Source organism: Passer montanus, unplaced genomic scaffold (assembly GCF_014805655.1).
Source record: "Passer montanus isolate IOZ18808 unplaced genomic scaffold, ASM1480565v1 scaffold255, whole genome shotgun sequence".
Taxonomy (NCBI): domain Eukaryota; kingdom Metazoa; phylum Chordata; class Aves; order Passeriformes; family Passeridae; genus Passer; species Passer montanus.
The window spans coordinates 91919-112340 of NW_024367206.1; the positions used below are offsets into that span (position 1 = coordinate 91919).

Consider the following 20422-nt stretch of genomic DNA (forward strand, 5'->3'; position numbering starts at 1 on the left):
GGGGAGGGGCTGGGCTGGGATTCCCAGAGAATTCCCAGATGGAAGTGCCCAAGGAAAGGTTGGAGCATCCTGGGATTGTGGAATTCCCGGAATTTGACGATTCAGTGCCCCAGATCCCATGGTTTTGTGCCACTTCCTACAATTCCATAAATTCCCTGGATCATGGAAAATGTGGGGTTGGAATTAGGATGGGACTTAAGCTTCCATCCTGGAATTCCGTGCTGCAGAACCCACAGCTTTGTGGCACTTCCCAGAATTCCAAGAATTCCCTGGATCCAGGAATTCCCTGGATATTGGAAGGTATCGGGGTTGGAATGGGATGGGATTTAAGCTTCCATCCCAGAATTTGACCATTCCAGGCCTCAGATCTCACAGCTTTTGTGGCACTTCCCCCTGTTCCAAAAATTCCGTGGATCATGGGAAGTGTCAGGCTTGGAATGGGATGGGATTTAAGCTTCCATCCTGGAATTCGAGGATTCCACACCTCAGATCCCACAGCTTTGTGGCACTTCCCAAAATTCCAGGAATTCCCTGGATATTGGAAGGTGTCAGGGTTGGAATGAGATGGGATTTAAGCTTCCATCCCGGAATTCCAGGCCACAGATCCCATGGCTTTGTGCCACTTCCCAGAATTCCAAGAATTCCCTGGGTGGCGGGGACACCTGGACATGCTCCCATTCCCGAGCTGCTCCACACACAGATCCAGGTTTGGGAATGATTTATTAACCCCTGCCAGGAATTCCTGGCTCAGATCCAGGGAAATCCACACCTGGCACCGGCGATTCCCAGCTTTAGCTCGATCCCGGTGGGATCCGTGCCCGGAATATCCCCAGGAATGGGAAGTCTGACCTCACTGGCCTTGCACGGATCCCAAATATTCCTCCAGCAGCATTCCCAGCTCCGAGTTCTGCCGCTGCAGGGTGGTGGCCTCGGAAAAGAGCTCGGATCTCCGGGTCAGCACTTTGCTGGGAAAGGGACACCGGGATAACGTGGAAAATCCATGGGAATGCGTGGAAAATCCCTGGAATTGTCCCAGTCCTGCCACCCCCCCAGGTACTCACTGATATTCCAAGAGTGCGGCTCCAAGCGCGTCCCAAAGTTTGAGTTTCCGCTCGGGAATGACGTGGGTCAGGGCTTCCCAGTATTCCCCGTCCTTGGAATTGTCCCGGAGGTCCTGGATTTCCTTGGGGGGTCCTTCGTCCCTGCGGGTGGAAAACGAAGCTTTGGGATGGAGATGGGAAGATTGGGATGGAGAAGAAACCCTTGGGATGGAGAATGAATCCTTAGGAATAGTGAACAAATCTTTGGGATGGAGAGCAAATCCTTGGGATGGAGAACAAATCTTTGGGATGGAGAACAAATCCATGGCAACTGGGAATTGAAAATTGGGAAACAAATCCTTGGGAAGGAGAACAAATCTTTGGGATGGAGAACAAATCCTTGGGATAGAGAAAAAATTTTTGGGATGAATAACAAGTCTTTGGTATAGTGAACAAATTCTTGGCATTTGGGAATTCAAAGCTGGGAAACAAATCTTTGGGAAGGAGAATAAACTTTGGGATGGAGAACAAATCTTTGGGATGGAGAACAAATCTTTGGGATAGAGAACAAATCCATGGCAACTGGGAATTCAAAACTGGGAAACAAATCCTTGGGAAGGAGAGCAAATCCTTGGGATGGAGAACAAATCCTTGGGATGGAGAACAAATCCTTGGGATGGAGAACAAATCCATGGCAACTGGGAATTCAAAATTGGGAAACAAATCCTTGGGATGGAGAACAAATCCTTGGGATGATGAATAGATCTTTGGGATTGAGAACAAAACTTTAGGACGGAGAACAAATCCTTGGGAAGGAAAATAAAACTTTGGGATAGAGAGCAAATCCTTGGGATGGAAATCGAAACCTTGGGAAGGAGAACAAATTTTGGGATGGAGGACAAATCCTTGGGATGGAGAGCAAATCTTTAGGAATAGTGAACAAATCGTTGGGAATAGTGGACAAATCTTTGGGAATAGTGGACATATCCATGGCAATTGGGAATTCAGAACTGGGAAACATAACCTTGGGAAGGAAAAGAAAACTTTGGGATGGAGAGCAAATATTTGGGATGGAGAGAAAACTCTTGGAATGGACAACAAGTTCCTGGGATGGAGAAAAAATAAATCTTTGGGATGAAGAGCAAGTCTTTGGGATAGAGAACAAAATTTTGACATGGAAAAAAACCTCTTGGAATGGACAACAAATCCTTGGTGTGGAGAACAAATCCTTGGGATGGAGAGCAAATCTTTGGGATGGAGAAGAAACTCTTGGAATGGACAACAAATTCCTGGGATGGAGAACAAATCTTAAGGATAGAGGAAAAAAAAACTTGGAATGGAGAAAAAACCCTTGGAATGGAGAAAAAAAACTTTGGGATGGACAGAAAATCCTTGGGATGGACAACAAATTCCTGGGATGGAGAACAAATTTTTGGCATGGAGAACAAATTCTTGGGATAGAGAATAAATCTTTGGGATGGAGAAGAAATTCTGGGAATGGACAACAAATTCCTGGGATGGAGAACAAATTTTTGGCATGGAGAACAAATTCTTGGGATAGAGAATAAATCTTTGGGATGGAGAAGAAATTCTGGGAATGGACAACAAATTCCTGGGATGGAGAATAAATCTTTGGGATGGAGAAAAAGTCCTTGGGATGGAGCCTTGGGAATCTCCTGATCCCTCAGGGAAGGTTGGGAATCTCTTTCTCCCAGAAGCAGAACAACCCAGGAAATCCCAGGACATTCCCTGGATCCCAGTTTGTACTTGGGAATAGGAAAAAAACCTTGGAATAAAGAACAAATTTTTAGGAAGAAGAACAAACTCTGCCTTTCCCTCCCTTCCCAATTCCTGGATCATCTCCTGCTTGTTACTCCCAGCCTTGGGAATCTCCTGATCCCTCAGGGAAGGTTGGGAATCTCTTTCTCCCAGAAGCAGAACAACCCAGGAAATCCCAGGATATTCCCTGGATCCCAGTTTGGCTCCAATCCCGATGCCATCCCAATTCCCACCTGAGCTTGACAAATTCCTGCAGGAATTCCCTCAGGATTGTCAGGACATGGTCCGCTTGGATGGACGGGATGTGTGGGGCGCTCCCGGGGGGCTGGCGCTGATCCTGCTGGGAATGGGATCCGCTCTTCCCTCGCTCCTCAGCCGGATCCGCGGGACCTTCTACCTGGCTGACCTGGAGGGAGAAAAGCCGGGTGTGGAATTTTTTGGGATGAACACACCCATCCTCCTTCCCGGAATTCTTGGGAAGCTTTCCCGGGGATCCTGGGATCTGCTGGGGTCTCCCGTGGTGATCCCACCTGGATCTTGGGCGCGTGGTGGGATTCGTAGTCCAGGAAGAAATCCACGAGGTCGCGCAGTTCATCCTCGTCCTCGATCCGGAGGGCCTGGAAAAGCGGGAATTCCGTCAGGGATGGGCAGGGGAAGGGACGGGAATTTTCCAGGAGCAGAGGGAATGCTGGAATTCCAGCAAACGCCGGCTGGGGAAGGAATGGTGGGAAGAGGTTGATGTGGGATAGCCAGGAATATCCGTGGACGGGAAAGTGTGGGAACAGGCTGGAGGAGCCATGGAGGTGTTTAAATCATCGGGATGGGCTGGAGCTGGGAATCTGGGAATCTTGGAATGTTTCGGGTGGGAAGGGACCTCACAGCTCATCGCATTCCATGGGTGAGCACTTCTATGATCCCAAACCTTGGACATTCCCAGGGGTCCAGGGGCAGCCACGGCTTCTCTGGGAATTCCAGCCCAGCCGGGAATTCCTTCCCAAGATCCCACCATCCCAAGCTCCCCTTTCCCACTGGAAGCCATTCCCTGCCTCCTGGCCCTCCAGCCCTTGCCCAAATCCCAGCTCTCCTGGAGCCTCTGCAAAAGGCTCCAAGGATTCCCTGGATCCTTCCCTGATCCAGGTGAACATTCCCAGCTCTCCCAGCCTGGCACTGGATCCAGCCCCATCCCGACTCCTCCTGGAGAACTTGCCCAAATCCCAGCTCTCCTGGAGCCTCTGCAAAAGGCTCCAAGGATTCCCTGGATCCTTCCCTGATCCAGGTGAGCATTCCCAGCTCCACGTCCTCCTGGTGCTGAGCATTCCAAGCCCAATCCCGGGAGATCCCGTCCCAGCTCACCTCAAAGATGGATCGGATATGCTGGACGTCATTCCTGGGTCCCACCACCTCCCGCAGCGGCTTTAGGAGTTTGTTTTCCAGCAGGAATTCCTTGGGAAAAAGGCCGGGAAAGAGCCACGGTGAGCGTTCCCAGCCCTCATTCCAAAGGGATCCACAAAAAAATCCCCTGGATCTGGGGCTGCTCCCGGATCCCGAGCTCCAGCACCGCTCACCGACTCCTCGCTCACGACCTCCAGGATTTTTCGGAGTGTTTTCCTGGGAATGCCTGGCCGGGATGTGATTCTTTCCTCGATCCTTTCCTGGTTTTCTTTCCCTCCCTCTGCGCTCCGGGATCCTTTCTTCTTACTCCTCCTGCCTTCCTGCTCCGGTTTTCCAGACTTGATCCCTGAAAATCAGAGAGGGAAGTGGCAGCGAGATCCCAAACCGTGGGAATCCCTGGAAAACAAAGCTCCTGGGATGACAGCTGCTTCTTGGAATTGGGAAAAAAACCAAAACCCAGCGGGAATATCCCTCGGAATGAGCCAGCTCAGGGTTGGCGCCTCCCGGAAAATCCCATCTGGAAACCTCAAGGATCGGCGGGACACGGGAGCAAGATTCCCAAGGAATTTTACGGATCCCACCTTCCAGAAGCTTCGTGGCCAGCTGCATGGCATCCCCCTTTTCCTGGGAGCGTCCCAGGGGCCCCACGTTATCCATGAACCAGAAGTGAGGCTCTTCCCACGGCATTCCCAGCTGCTGGACGTGGATGATCCGATCGGCGTCCAGCGCTTCCCGGATCAACGCTTTGGCCTCTTCCTCGTTCACGATCCAAACCTGACGGAATTTCTCGGCGCTGCTGCGCATCAGCTGCCTGCGGGAAAGGATCCCAAAGGGATCGGATACCGCTGCGGTGTTCCCGAGGCTCCCCAGTTGGGGTGGAATTCCAAGCGCTTCCCACCTCATGCGGTTCCGCGTCTCCTGGTACTGCCCCGTGACCCGCTCCAGCTCCGACTCCAGGCTCTGCTTTTCCTCTTGGAATTTCAGCTCCTGCTGGGCCATTTTGGCCTGCAGCAATTCCAGGGATGTCCGGAGTCTGGGAAGGGACGAAGAGGGCGGGTTTGGGAATGCTCCAGACGTGGGAGAAGCTTTGGAATGGGAGGGGGTTTCTTGGGATGGAATTTACTGGTTGATTTTCCTTTTCTGCAGGGATCGGAGCGTGGAATTTTCCACATCCAGCTGCCGGAGCACGTCCAGGTTGTATTCCAGCTTCACCTGGTTCAGGTGGTGAATCCCCTTCATCTGCCGGAGCTTCCTCTCCAGGTGCTGGAATTCCATGCGGGAAGAAAAAAAATTCACACAGAATTCCATGGAAATTCTGTGGAATTCCATGGGGGGGGAAAAAAACTGTACAGAATTCGATGGAAATTGCACGGAATTCCATGGGGAAAAAAAAATTCACACAGAATTCCATGGAAATTCTGTGGAATTCCATGGGGGGGAAAAAAACCGTACAGAATTCAATGGAAATTGCACAGAATTCCATGGGGAAAAAAAAAAAACAAAACACAAAGAATTCCATGGAAATTGCGTGGAATTTCATGGGGGGAAAAAAAAAAAACAAAAAAAACCCCACAAAGAATTCCATGGAAATTGCATGGAATTCCATGGGGGGAAAAAAATTCACAAAGAATTCCATGGAAATTGTGTGGAATTCCATGTGAAAAAACCCACAAAGACAAGACTCAGGCAAAACCCAGGGAAACTCCCAGAAAGGTTTGGATTCCCCAGGAATAAAAAAAAGCTGGAATTAAATCCCAGCAGGGCCAAGAGTTTTTTCCGTATCCAGAGGATAGAGGAAAGCCACGATCCAGGGGATAATTCCCAAAAATCCCACATCCAAAGGCAAACCCTAAACAACCATCAGGGAAGTCCTATCCAATCCCAGGCTCTCCCAACTTGGAATTCCCTCCCTAAATCCCAGTCCCAGCTTCAATTTTCGCTTCCAGGGTTTTTTTTTTCCACTTGCAGTGTGCACATAGAATTCCTGCTCCTCCTCCTTAAGGAATTCTGCGTTTTTAGGGATTAATAATTGGATATTTTACACCATTTGGGGAAGAAAATATTCCTATTATCCTGTGGAAAACTTCCCCTGGAACAGCCTGAGGGATTTCTCTGTTATTTTCCCTGTTCCCAAGGCTGCTCCCAAACCGGGATAAGGCCTTGGAACACAAAGAGGGAAAATTATCTCCGGAGCCTGCCCCAGCCACAGCTCAAGGTCGTTTTTCCAACGTTTTTCCCGTCTTTCCAACGGCCCCACGGCATTATCTAGGAATGCTGAGCTCTGGCACGGAGCTGTTTCCATCCCAAAACACCTGGGAACATCCCACACTTCCAAGTTATCGGGAGCTGAGGGCGAGGAGTTGCTGGAGCCAGGCCAGGGAATGCCACGGAGCTGCTCCAGGGCTGGGAGAGCTGGGAATGTTCACTGGGATGAGGGAAGGAGTGGGATGGGATTGTAGGTCCATGGATCCCACCCAAACCATTCTGGGATTCTGGGATCAAGGACACTCAGGATCCATCCCCAGGGAATTGGGGGATGGAAAAGGGAAGGGAGACCCTTCCTGGAGTTCTGAATTCCCAGGGAAGACCCTGAATCCCAAAATTCCTTCTCAAGGAGGAGTCGGGATGGGGATGGATCCAGTGCCAGGCTGGGAGAGCTGGGAATGTTCACTGGGATCAGGGAAGGATCCAGGGAATGCTTGGAGCCTTTCCCAGAGGCTCCAGGAGAGCTGGGATTTGGGCAAGGGCTGGAGGGCCAGGAGCCAGGGAATGGCTTCCAGTGGGAAAGGGGAGCTTGGGATGGTGGGATCTTGGGAAGGAATTCCCGGCTGGGCTGGAATTCCCAGAGAATCCCTGCATCCCTGGCCGTGTCCAAGGGTGGATTTGGACCACTCTGGGATCATGGGAAGTGTCCGTGGGATGGGATGGAAGGTCCATGGATCCCATCCCAAACCATTCCAGGATTCTGGGATCAAGGACACTCAGGATGCGTCCCGAGGCATTTTTATGGAATTTGGAAATGGAAAAGGGAAGGGAGACCCTTTCTGGAGTCCCCAAATTCCAAGGGAATCCCCTGGATCCCAAAATTCCTTCTCAAGGAGGAGTCGGGATGGGAATGGATCCAGTGCCAGGCTGGGAGAGCTGGGAATGTTCACTGGGATCAGGGAAGGATCCAGGGAATCCTTGGAGCCTTTTCCAGAGGCTCCAGGAGAGCTGGGATTTGGGCAAGGGCTGGAGGGCCAGGAGGCAGGGAATGGCTTCCAGTGGGAAAGGGGAGCTTGGGATGGTGGGATCTTGGGAAGGAATGCTTGGCTAGCCTAGAATTCCCAGAGAATCCCTGGATCCCTGGCAGTGTCCAAGGCCAGGTTGGATCACCTCGGGATCGTGGAGGTGTTGGGGTTGGAATGGGAATGGATTTGAGGTCCCTTCCCACCGAAACCATTCCAGGATTCCCAGAGGTGATTCCGTGATCCAGGGCCTTTCCCAGTACCTGCACGTCCTGTTCCAGCTGGAATTTCATGCTGCTGTAAGTTTCCAGGCTCTCATCCTGCAGCTCGTTCAGCTGCTGCTCGAAATCCCGCGCCTTGTCCATCTGCTTCCGCAGGAATTCCAGCTGTGGGAACAAGGAGAACCTCATCCCACCTCATCCAACCTCATCCCACCTCATCCAACCTTATCCCATGTCATCCCACCTCATACAATGTCATCCAACCTCACCCAACACTCTCCAACCTCCTCCCACTTCATCCATCCTCCTCCAAACTCTTCCAAACTCCTCAAACCTCATCCAACCCTATCCATCCCAATCCATTCTCATCCAATCTCATCTCATCTCATCCAGCCTCACCCAACCCTTTCCCACCTCATCCAACCTCATCATCCAATCTCCTCAAAACTCATCCAACCTCATCCCACCTCATGCAACATCTCCCAACCTCCTCCAACCTCATCCAAACCCATCCAAGCCCATCCAACCTTATCTAACCTCCTCCAACCTCACCCCACCTCATGCAACCCCATCCAGTCTCATCCAACCTCATCCAATCTCATCTAACCCCATCCACCACAATCCATTCTCATCCCACCTCCTCCCACTTTATCCCACGTCATCCAACTTCATCCCACCTCATCCCTCCTCTTCCAACCCCATCACACCTCATCCCACCTCATCCAATCCCATCCCACCTCATCCAGCTTCATCCAACCTCACCCAACCTCCTCAAACCTCATCCAACCCCATCCATCCCAATCCATTCTCATCCAACCTCGTCTCATCCAGCCTACAATCCCATCCCAGCTCATCCAACCCCATCCCACCTTATCTCACCTCATCCAACCCCATCCCACCTCATCCAACCCCATCCAACCCCATCCAACCCCATCCGACCTTATCCAACACCATTCAACCTCATCCTACCTCCTCCAATCTCCTCCAGCCTCATCTATCCCAATCCATTCTCATCCAATTTCATCTCATCCAGCCTCATCCAACCCCATCCCACCTCATCCAACCTCATCATCCAATCTCATCCACTCTCATCCAACCTCCTCCAACCTCATCCCAGGTCATACAGGCTCATCCAACCTCCTCCCACTCCTCCCACCTCAACCAACCTCCTCCAACTCCATCCAACCTCATCCAAACCCCCCCATCCCAATACATTCTCATCCCCCCTTATCCCACCTCATCCCACCCCATACAACCTCCTCCCACCTCCTCTAATCTCCTCCAACCTCATCCAACCTTATCCCATGTCATCCCACCTCATCCAATGTTCTCCAGCCTCATCCAACATCCTCCAACCTCATTCCACCTCACCCAACCTCATCCAACCTCCTCCCCCTCCTCCCACCTCAACCAACCTCCTCCAACTCCATCCAACCTCATCCAATGTCATCCAAACCCACCCATCCCAATACATTCTCATCCCACCTTATCCCACCTCATCCCACCCCATCCAACCTCCTCCCACCTCCTCTAATCTCCTCCAACCTCATCCAACCTTATCCCATGTCATCCCACCTCATCCAATGTTCTCCAGCCTCATCCAACATCCTCCAACCTCATTCCACCTCACCCAACTTCATCCAACCCCATCCAATCCCATCCAACCTAATCCAACCCCATCCAACATCCTCCAATCCCATCCAACATCCTCCAACCCCATCCAACCTCCTCCAACCCCATCCAACCTAATCCAACATCCTCCAACCCCATCCAACCTCATCCAATCCCATCCAACCTCATCCAAAGTCATCCAATCCCATCCAACATCCTCCAACCCCATCCAACCTCATCCAATCCCATCCAACATCCTCCAATCCCATCCAACCTCTTCCCACCCCATCCAACCTCCTCCATCCCGATCCCTGGCCTGTTCCCACCCCAATCCCAATCCCAAAAAACCCAGCTCCTCCACGCTGCCTTCCAGGGCAGAGCTGATCCCGGCATTCCAAGCAGGACCTGGAGCGTGTCCAGGGAAGGGAATTCATTGGGAATGGGGTTGGAGCACCGGGAGCAGCTGAGGGAGCTGGGAAAAAATGTCTGGAGAAAAGGAGGCTCCAGAAGGAACTTTCTTGTTCTTGAATTCCCAGAAAAGCTGGAGCCAGGTGGGATCAGCCTCCACTCCCACAGGATAAGAGGGGAAGTGCCAGGGGAGGTTTAGCTGGATATTGGGAACAATTCCCACCTGGAAAGGGTTTTCCAGCCCTGGAAGAGCTGCCCAGGGCAGGGTGGAGTCCCCATTCCCGGTGGGATTGAAATCCATGTGGATTTGGCCCTTTTGGGGGCATGGATCAGCGCTGGGAATGGTTGGACTCGGAGATCCCAGAGGACTTTTCCACCCTCAGCGATTCCCGTGATCCCAAATCTCCCGCGGGATTCACCTCCTGCTCGTTGTGGGCCTGGATGGCCTCATTCCACCTCTTCCGGTTGCTGACCAGCATTTCCTGACGCTCCTCCTCGAACGTTTTCTGCGGAAAAAACGGGAATTCCACACCGGGATCTCAGGGAATGGCAACAGCTGGGCAGCAACACTTCGGGATCGCTCCCAAAATCATTCCCAACCCCTCAGGCTCTGGATTCCAGCCTCACCCTCCCAGATTTCATCATGAAATCTGAGGGATTTTTTCCCAAATATACGGAGAAGCAAAGCGGTTTTCCCGCTTTTTCCGCTTTTCCCGGGATTTGGGTACCTCGATCTGCCGGAGGTGGTGGCGGTAGGCTTTGAGCATATTCCTGGTTTGTTCTTCCATCCTTTCCAGGAGCACCCGGATCGCATCCGCCTGCTCCTTCAGGGCCTGCTCGTACTGCTCATCCCTGGCCTTCAGCTCCTGGAAAAACCAGGGAAGGGAGGCCGGAATCAGCGGGAATCCAGCAGGAATCCTCAGGGAAAGGGCAGGACACGGAATTATTGTGGACTGGGTGAGAAGGGACTTTAAGGATCATCCAATTCCAACCCAACAATCCCAAGGTTCTCCAGCCTTTCCTTGGACACTCCCAGGGCTTCTCTGGGAATTCCAGCCCAGCCGGGAATTCCTTCCCAAGATCCCACCATCCCAAGCTCCCGTTTCCCACTGGAAGCCATTCCCTGGCTCCTGGCCCTCCAGCCCTTGCCCAAATCCCAGCTCTCCTGGAGCCTCTGGAAAAGGCTCCAAGGATTCCCTGGATCCTTCCCTGATCCCAGTGAACATTCCCAGCTCTCCCAGCCTGGCACTGGATCCAGCCCCATCCCGATTCCTCCTTGAGAAGGAATTTTGGGATCCAGGGGCTTCACTGGGAATTGGGGACTCGAGGAAGAGTCTCCCTTCCCTTTTTCCATCCCTGAATCCCATAAAAATCCCTGGGGATGGATCCTGAGTGTCCTTGATCCCAGAATCCTGGAATGGTTTGGGTGGGATCCATGCACCTTCAATCCCACCCCAGGGACACTTCCCACGATCCCAGGGTGCTCCAACCTTTCCTTGGACAGTCCCACGGATTCTCTGGGAATTCCAGCCCAGCCGGGAATTCCTTCCCAAGATCCCACCATCCCAAGCTCCCCCTTCCCACTGGAAGCCATTCCCTGCCTCCTGGCCCTCCAGCCCTTGCCCAAATCCCAGCTCTCCTGGAGCCCCTTTGGGATCAGGAAGCCGCTCAAAGGATTCCCTGGATCATTCCCAGCTCTCCCAGTCCTGGGAGCAGCTCCGAGAATTCCCAAATACCTCCTGGAGCTCTCGGATGAGCCGGTTCTTCCCGGCCAGGAGCTCCTCGCACTGCTCCCGCTGCTGCTCCAGCAGCTCCCACAATTCCTGCGGGATCCTCACGTCCCCCACCAGGGCCCACTTGGAGTTGATCTCCTCCAACTTTTCCGTGCCGTGCCTGGCTTCCGCCTCCAGCTTTTCCAGCCTGCGGGAAGACGTGGAAGCAGGGAGCTGGGATGGGGCTGGAGTTGCTCCAGACCTGGGGTTCTTCCCATTCCCTAAAACTCTTCCCTGAATTCCTTTCCTTCCCTAAATCCCTTCCCTAAATCTGTTTCCTAAATCCCTTTCCTTCCCTAAATGTCTTTCCTGAATCTCTTTTCTAAATCCCTTCCATGAATCCCTTTCCTTCCCCAAATCCCTTCCCTAAATCCCCAAATCCCTTCCATAAAATCGCTTTCCTTCCATAAAATCCCTTTCCTACCCTAAATCCCTTTCCTTCCCTGAATTCCTTTCCTTCCCTGAATCCCTTCCTAAATCCCTTCCATGAGTCCCTTCCATGAATCCATTTCCTTCCCTAAATCCCTTCCATAAATCCCTTTCCTTCCCTAAATCCCTTTCCTTCCCTGAATTCCTTTCCTTCCCTAAATCCCTTCCATTAATCCCTTCCCTAAATTCCTTCCCTAATTCCATTCTCTAAATCCCTTTCCTGAATCCCTTTCCTTCCCTAAATCCCTTTCCTTCCCTGAATTCCTTTCCTTCCTTAAATCCCTTCCCTAAATCCCTTCCCTAAATTCCTTCCCTAATTCCATTCTCTAAATCCCTTTCCTGAATCCCTTTCCTTCCCTAAATCCCTTTCCTAAACCCCTTTCCTAAATCCCTGTCCTAAATCCCATCCATGAATTCATTCCCTAAATCCATTCCCGGAATTCCTTCCCTAAATCCTTTCCCTGAATCCCTTCTCTAAATCCTTTCCCTGAATGCCTTCCCTGAATCCCTTTCTTTCCCTAAATCCCTAAATAATTCCCTGAATCCCTTCCCTAAATCTCTTTCCTAAAATCCCTTTCCTTCCCTAAACCATTTCCCTGAATCTCTTTCCTAAATCCCTTCCCTAAATTCCCTCCATGAATCCCTTCCCTAAATCCCTTCCAGGAATCCATTCCCTAAATCCCTTCCCTAAACCCATTCCCTGAATCCCTTTCCTTCCCTAAATCCCTTCCATCAATCCCTTCCCTAAATCCCAGGAGCACGGGTTTGGTGTTTCCTGGGAATTCCGGGAATGGAGCTGATGGAAAAGCAGGATAGGACCGGCCAGGAATGCTCCTGGTGGGGGGATCAGGGAATGCCAGAGGCTGGAAAAACCTTTGGAAAATCCCAGTAGGAAAAATTCCACTGCCAGAGCAGGATGGGCAGGGCCTTCCCGGGAATGTGCTGAGGAATTCCAAGCGGGAATTCCAAGATGGTTTGGATGGGATTTGTGGACCTTCAATCCCATCCCACTCTCCCTTCCCTTTTCCATCCCCCAATTCCATAAAAATCCCTGGGGATGGATCCTGAGTGTCCTTGATCCCAGAATCCCGGAATGGTTTGGGATGGGATCCATGGACCTTCAATCCCATCCCATTCCCACCCCACCATCCCAGAGTGCTCCACTCTTTCCTTGGATAGTCCCAGGGATTCTCTGGGAATTCCAGCCCAGCCGGGAATTCCTTCCCAAGTTCCCACGATCCCAAGCTCCCCTTTCCCACTGGAAGCCATTCCTTGCCTCCTGCCCCTCCAGCCCATTCCCAAATCCATCTCCATCCCTCCTGAAAACCTCTGGAAAACTCCCTCAAACCACCTGGGCCAGGTGGGATTTGGGGGCCTCGTCGCGGGCCGGAATTTTCCGTCGGAATCCGGCGGCATTCCCAAACCCCCGCTCACCTCCTCAGCTTCTCCTGCCCCTCCTTTTCCCGCCGCCGCGATTCCCGCAGGTCGGATTCCACCTGGACATTCGTCAGCAGCTGCGTCCCGTGGAAGAGCAGCTTGGCCAGGGCCTGCCGGGGAAGGGACACGCTGGGAATTCCGGCTTGGAATGCGCCAATGTCGGATCCTTCCCGCCCGTGCGCTGGTTGGGAATCCAGTTCCCAGGATCCCGGTCAAGTTCCAGTTCCTAAAGGATCCTGAAATCCCTTTCCATCCCTAAATCCCTTCCCTGAATCCCATCCCATAATCCCATCCCATTCCATCCCATAATCTCATCCTGGAATCCCATCCCATAATCCCATCCCATAATCCCATCCTGGAATCCCACCCCATAATCCCATCCCATAATCCCATCCTGGAATCCCATCCAATTCCAGAATCGCCATTTATGGTTGGAAAAGCTCACGGAATCCAACCATTCCCAGCACCAAGGATCCCGCTCAAATCCCGGTGCCAGGGAATTTCTTTCACGGTTTTTGGCCCAAAACGGAGGAAAACAAGGGATAAGGATGGATCCAAGAGGAGATTCCCATCGGATCCCAAATACCCCTCCTGGGGAATTTCTCTCCCAATTTTTCCAGCACCAAGGATCCCGCTCAAATCCCGGTGCCAGGGAATTTCTTTCACGGTTTTTGGCCCAAAACGGAGGAAAACAAGGGATAAGGATGGATCCAAGAGGAGATTCCCATCGGATCCCAAATACCCCTCCTGGGGAATTTCTCTCCCAATTTTTTTGTCCCACGAAGGGGACATCAAGGAGGAAAACATGGAATAAGGATGGATCCAAGAGGAAATTCCCATCGGATCCTGGTGATCCAGCTCCAGGCCCAGTCCCGGGGAGTTTCTCTCCCGGTTTTTGGCCCAAAAAGGAGGAAAATCAGGGATAGGAAAGGATTCAAGAGGAGATTCCCATTGGATCCCAAATCCTGGACCTGGGGAATTTCTTTCTTGGATTTTTGTCCCACCAAAGGGACACCAGGGATCAAAACAAGGGATAAGGAAGGATCCAAGAGGAAATTCCCATTGGATCCCAAGGATCCAGCTCCAGTCCCAGTCACGGGGAGTTTGACTCCCAGTTTTTGACCCAAAAACATGGAACAAGGAGGGATCCAAGAGGAGATTCCCATCGGATCCCAAATCCCACTCCTGGGGAGTTTCTCTCCCATTTTTTATCCCATCAAGGAGAAACCAAGGAGGAAGACATGGAATAAGGAAGGATCCAAGAGGAAATTCCCATTGGATCCCAAGGATCCAGCGCCCAGCCGGGAATTCCTTCCCAAGATCCCACCATCCCAAGCTCCCCTTTCCCACTGGAAGCCATTCCCTGGCTCCTGGCCCTCCAGCCCTTGCCCCAATCCCAGCTCTCCTGGAGCCTCTGGAAAAGGCTCCAAGGATTCCCTGGATCCTTCCCTGATCCCAGTGAACATTCCCAGCTCTCCCAGCCTGGCACTGGATCCAGCCCCATCCCGACTCCTCCTGGAGAAGGAATTTTGAGATCCAGGGAATTGGGGACTCCAGGAAGGGTCTCCCTTCCCTTTTCCATCCCTGAATTCCATAAAAATCCCTGGTGATGGATCCTGAGTGTCCTTGATCCCAGAATCCCGGAATGGTTTGGGATGGGATCCATGGACCTTCAATCCCATCCCATTCCCACCCCACCATCCCAGAGTGCTCCACTCTTTCCTTGGATAGTCCCAGGGATTCTCTGGGAATTCCAGCCCAGCCGGGAATTCCTTCCCAAGTTCCCACGATCCCAAGCTCCCCTTTCCCACTGGAAGCCATTCCTTGCCTCCTGCCCCTCCAGCCCATTCCCAAATCCATCTCCATCCCTCCTGAAAACCTCTGGAAAACTCCCTCAAACCACCTGGGCCAGGTGGGATTTGGGGGCCTCGTCGCGGGCCGGAATTTTCCGTCGGAATCCGGCGGCATTCCCAAACCCCCGCTCACCTCCTCAGCTTCTCCTGCCCCTCCTTTTCCCGCCGCCGCGATTCCCGCAGGTCGGATTCCACCTGGACATTCGTCAGCAGCTGCGTCCCGTGGAAGAGCAGCTTGGCCAGGGCCTGCCGGGGAAGGGACACGCTGGGAATTCCGGCTTGGAATGCGCCAATGTCGGATCCTTCCCGCCCGTGCGCTGGTTGGGAATCCAGTTCCCAGGATCCCGGTCAAGTTCCAGTTCCTAAAGGATCCTGAAATCCCTTTCCATCCCTAAATCCCTTCCCTGAATCCCATCCCATAATCCCATCCCATTCCATCCCATAATCTCATCCTGGAATCCCATCCCATAATCCCATCCCATAATCCCATCCTGGAATCCCACCCCATAATCCCATCCCATAATCCCATCCTGGAATCCCATCCAATTCCAGAATCGCCATTTATGGTTGGAAAAGCTCACGGAATCCAACCATTCCCAGCACCAAGGATCCCGCTCAAATCCCGGTGCCAGGGAATTTCTTTCACGGTTTTTGGCCCAAAAAAGGGATAAGGGATAAGGATGGATCCAGGAGGAGATTCCCATCGGATCCCAAATAGCCCTCCTGGGGAATTTCTCTCCCAATTTTTTGTCCCACGAAGGGGACATCAAGGAGGAAAACATGGAATAAGGATGGATCCAAGAGGAAATTCCCATCGGATCCTGGTGATCCAGCTCCAGGCCCAGTCCCGGGGAGTTTCTCTCCCGGTTTTTGGCCCAAAAAGGAGGAAAATCAGGGATAGGAAAGGATTCAAGAGGAGATTCCCATTGGATCCCAAATCCTGGACCTGGGGAATTTCTTTCTTGGATTTTTGTCCCACCAAGGGGACACCAGGGATCAAAACAAGGGATAAGGATGGATCCACGAGATTCCCATTGGAGCCCAAGGATCCAGCCCCAATCCCAGTCCCAGGGAGTTTCTCTCCCATTTTTTGGCCCAAAAAATGAGGAAAACAAGGGATAAGGATGGATCCAAGAGGAGATTTCCATTGGATTTCAAGGATCTGGCCCAAATTCCCACTCTGGCCTTTTTCTCCCGGTTTTTGGTCCCATCAATGGAGCACCAAGGATCAAAACAAGGGATAAGGAAGGATCCAAGAGGAAATTCCCATTGGATCCCAAGGATCCAGCTCCAGTCCCAGTCACGGGGAGTTTGACTCCCAGTTTTTGACCCAAAAACATGGAACAAGGAGGGATCCAAGAGGAGATTCCCATCGGATCCCAAATCCCACTCCTGGGGAGTTTCTCTCCCATTTTTTATCCCATCAAGGAGAAACCAAGGAGGAAGACATGGAATAAGGAAGGATCCAAGAGGAAATTTCCATTGGATCCTGATGATCCAGACCAAATCCCAGTCCTGGGGAGTTTCTCTCCAGGTTTTTGGCCCATAAAGGAGGAAAACAAGGGATAAGGATGGATCCAAGAGGAAATTCCCACTGGATCCCAAATCCTGGTCCTGGGGAATTTCTTTCTTGGATTTTTGTCCCACCAAGGGGACACCAGGGATCAAAACAAGGGATAAGGATGGATCCATGAGATTCCCATTGGATCCCAAGGATCCAGCCCCAATCCCAGTCCTGCGGAGTTTCTCTCCTGGTTTTTGGTCCCAAAAGGAGGAAAACCAGGGATAAGAAAGGATCCAAGAGGAGATTTCCATTGGATTTCAAGGATCTGGCCCAAATTCCCACTCTGGCGTTTCTCTCCTGGTTTTTGGTCCATAAAAGATCAAAACCAGGGATGAGGATGGATCCAGGACGAGATTCCCAATCCTTCCTCACCCTCTCGGTCTCCTCGACCAGCTTCAGGCTCTTCCTCTTCTCTTCCTCCTCCTCCTCCTCTTCCTGCTCTTCTCTCACATATTTTGGCCCAAAAATGAGGAAAACCAGGGATAAGGATGGATCCAAGAGGAGATTTCCATTGGATTTCAAGGATCTGGCCCAAATTCCCACTCTGGCGTTTCTCTCCTGGTTTTTGGTCCATAAAAGATCAAAACCAGGGATGAGGATGGATCCAGGACGAGATTCCCAATCCTTCCTCACCCTCTCGGTCTCCTCGACCAGCTTCAGGCTCTTCCTCTTCTCTTCCTCCTCCTCCTCCTCCTCTTCCTGCTCCACCTTCTCTCCAAGGGCTTCCCTGGGAGGAAAACAGGAAAAAGTTGGAAATAATAATAATAATAATAATAATAATAATAATAATAATAATAATAATAATAATAATAATAGCAGCTATTATTATTATGACAGGATTTGGGATAATTCTGGCGGAATCCTTCCAATGGGATGAATCCGAGGTGGGATCAGGAAAGGATTTGGGATTATCCCAACGGGATCCTTCCCACTCGGGATAGTCCAGTGCCATCAATCCCAGGTGGTTCCTTGGGAATGGGAAAGGGTCTGGGATTATCCCGGTGGGATCCTTCCAATGGGATGAATCTGAGGTGGGAGCGGGAAAGGATTTGGGATGATCCAGGTGGGATCACTCCTCCCCTCTCAAGATATTCCATTGGGATCAATCCCAGGTGGGATCAGGACAGGATTTGGGATGATTCTGATGAAATCCTTCCAATGGGATGAATCCGAGGGGGGATCGGGAAAGGATTTGGGATGATCCCATTGGGATCCTTCCCACTCGGGCTATTCCAGCTGGATCCATTCCAGGTGGGATCAGAAAAGGATTTGGGGTGGTCCTGGTGGGATCCATCCCTCTCGGGATATTCCAGAGGGATCAATCCCAGGTGGTTCCTTGGGATCGGGAAAGGATTTGGGATCGGGAAGGAGGAGCCTGGCGGGCTGGCAAATGAGATTCCCTGGATTCGGAATTCCCATTAGGAATAGGATCCACAGGCACCTCGCTGTGGGGAAAATGGTGCTTTCCATCCCGATTTTCCCTAAAAACCATGGGAAAAGCAGGATCCTGACCCAGCCCCAGCTCGGGAGTGGATCCCGCTGCCGGATCCATCACAGCGGGATCCGATCCGGACGGGGAATCCATGGGATCCCGTTCGATCCCAGGGAAAATCCTTTGGGAAAAGGATCCAAGGATGGATCCGGGATGGGAACGGGGATTTTTCCTGGGAATGGGATCATCCCGGAACAGGAGAAAGGACGGGGATGTCCTCAACTTCGGGATCCGCTGGGATTGGGAATGGTGATCCCTGGGACTGGGAATCTCCCCCCAGGGGCATCCCTGAGCTCCTGCGTCCGCCTGGGAATTGTTTGGGAATGTTTGTTTGGGAATGTTTGGGATGGAGGAGAGGCCCCGGCCTGGGGCCACTCTGGGGACACTCCTGGGTCCCTGTCCCCTCCCAGCCCCCACTGCGGGAATGTTATGGGATTTGGGAATGGTCCTGAGCTCTGGGATTGGGACTGGGATGGATCCTGAGCCTTTGGGATGGATTCTGATCCTGGAATTTGGTTTGGGATGGATCCTGAGGCAGGGATTGGGAGGGGTCCTGAGCCTGGGATTGGGATTGGGATAAGGATTGGGATGGATCCTGAGCCTGCGATTTGGATAGATCCTGATCCTTTGGGATGGATCCTCAGCTTGGCATTAGGTTTGGGAGTGATCCTGAGCCTGGGATTGAGTTTAGAACGGATCCTGAACTCTGGGATTGAGATGGATCCTGAGCCTTTGGGATGGATCCTGAACCTGGGGTTGGGATTACGAAAAGGATTGGGATGGATCCTGAGCTTGGATTGGGATTGGGATGGATCCTGAGCTCTGGGACTGGGTTTGAGATGGATCCAGAGCCTGGGATTTGGTTTGGGACAGATCCTGAGCCTGAGATTGGGTTTGGTTTGGGACGGATCCTGAGCCTTTGGGACTGGGATTGGGATGGATCCTGAGCCTGGGATTGGGATGGATCCTGAACTTTGCGATTGGGATTAGGATAAGAATTGTGATGGATCCTGAGCCTACGATTAGGATTGGGATGGATCCTGAGCCTGGGATCAGGTTTGGGATGGATCCTCATTTTGGGATTGGGATTGGGATTGAGATGGATCCTGAGCCTGTGATTAGGATTGGGATGGATCCTGAGCCTTTGGGATGGATCCTGAGCCTGGGATCAGGTTTGGGATGGATCCTGAGCCTTTGGGATTTGGTTGGGGTTTAGATTGGACCCTGAGACTTTGGGATGGATCCTGGGCCCTGAGAATGGATTTGGGATGGGTTTGGAGCCCTCGGAATGGTTCTGAGCCCTGGGGGTGGGTTTGGGATGGTTCTGAGCCCTGGGGCTGGATCCTGAGCCTGGGATTGGATTTGGGAGGGACCCTGAGTTCTGGGATTGGATTTGGGATCGATCCTGAGTTCTGGGAACGTCCCTGAGCGCTGGGATGGGTTTGGGATGGATTCTGAGCCCCCGGGATGGGTTTGGGACGGATCCCGAGTCCCGGACCCGGTTCTGAGCCCCGCCTTTGGGGTCGGCTCCTGATCCCCGGCCGAGTTTGGGGTGGGGACCCCCCGGCACCCCCCGCCCGCCTCTGGAAAACCGGGAATGGGGCCGGGTCCCCGTTCCTCACCGGCGCCGGACATCGATGCGGTTCCGGCGGGCGGCGATCCGCTGCTGGCGCTCCCAGTCCGCGCCGGACCCGGACCCGGCACCGGGGTCGGCACCGGGACTGGAATCGGCACCGGGACCGGTACCAGGATCGGGAATGGGATCGGTACCGGGACTTTTACCGGGACCGGGAATGGGATCTTTACCGGCACCGAGATCGGGACCGGGATCGGTACCGGGACCGGGATCGGTACCGGGACCGGGATCCGGCTTGATTTGGGGTTTAGGACCGAGTTTAGGCTCGGGCTCGAGCTCGGCGAGCTCCAGGCTCGGGCCTGGGCCCGCCCCGCCCTCCTCCGCCTCCATGAGCACACCTGGGCGCAGGTGCGCGCCCGTTACTGCGCATGCGCGGCGCCGGTTACCCCGGCAACAACCGATGCGCTGTGCTCCTTGCGCATGCGTGCTTCACTGAGCGTCCTCCGTTGCCGAGCAACGCGCGTGTCATCATCGGGACGTTGCTGCGCATGCGCGGTGGCTCCTCCCGTTGCTTGGCAACGGCGGGAGCATCATGGCCCCCCCCCCCCCCCCCCCCCAAAA

General features: G+C 52.7%; 1 protein-coding gene across 1 annotated transcript; it reads right to left on the reverse strand.

Moving 5' to 3' along the window:
* Window positions 1-740: 740 nt before the first annotated feature.
* On the reverse strand, window positions 741-20351 carry DRC1 (dynein regulatory complex subunit 1). Its single transcript, XM_039711917.1, has 17 exons — window positions 20312-20351; window positions 19848-20223; window positions 17367-17460; window positions 15303-15415; window positions 11415-11598; window positions 10407-10544; window positions 10098-10184; window positions 7702-7824; window positions 5335-5474; window positions 5110-5244; window positions 4793-5022; window positions 4385-4557; window positions 4173-4262; window positions 3350-3436; window positions 3053-3225; window positions 1062-1202; window positions 741-965 (listed from the first exon to the last, which is right to left on the reverse strand). Exons 1-17 carry the CDS (start codon window positions 20349-20351, stop codon window positions 851-853), a joined length of 2439 nt encoding a protein of 812 aa, XP_039567851.1. The 3' UTR covers window positions 741-850.
* Between the last annotated feature and the right edge of the window lie 71 nt (window positions 20352-20422).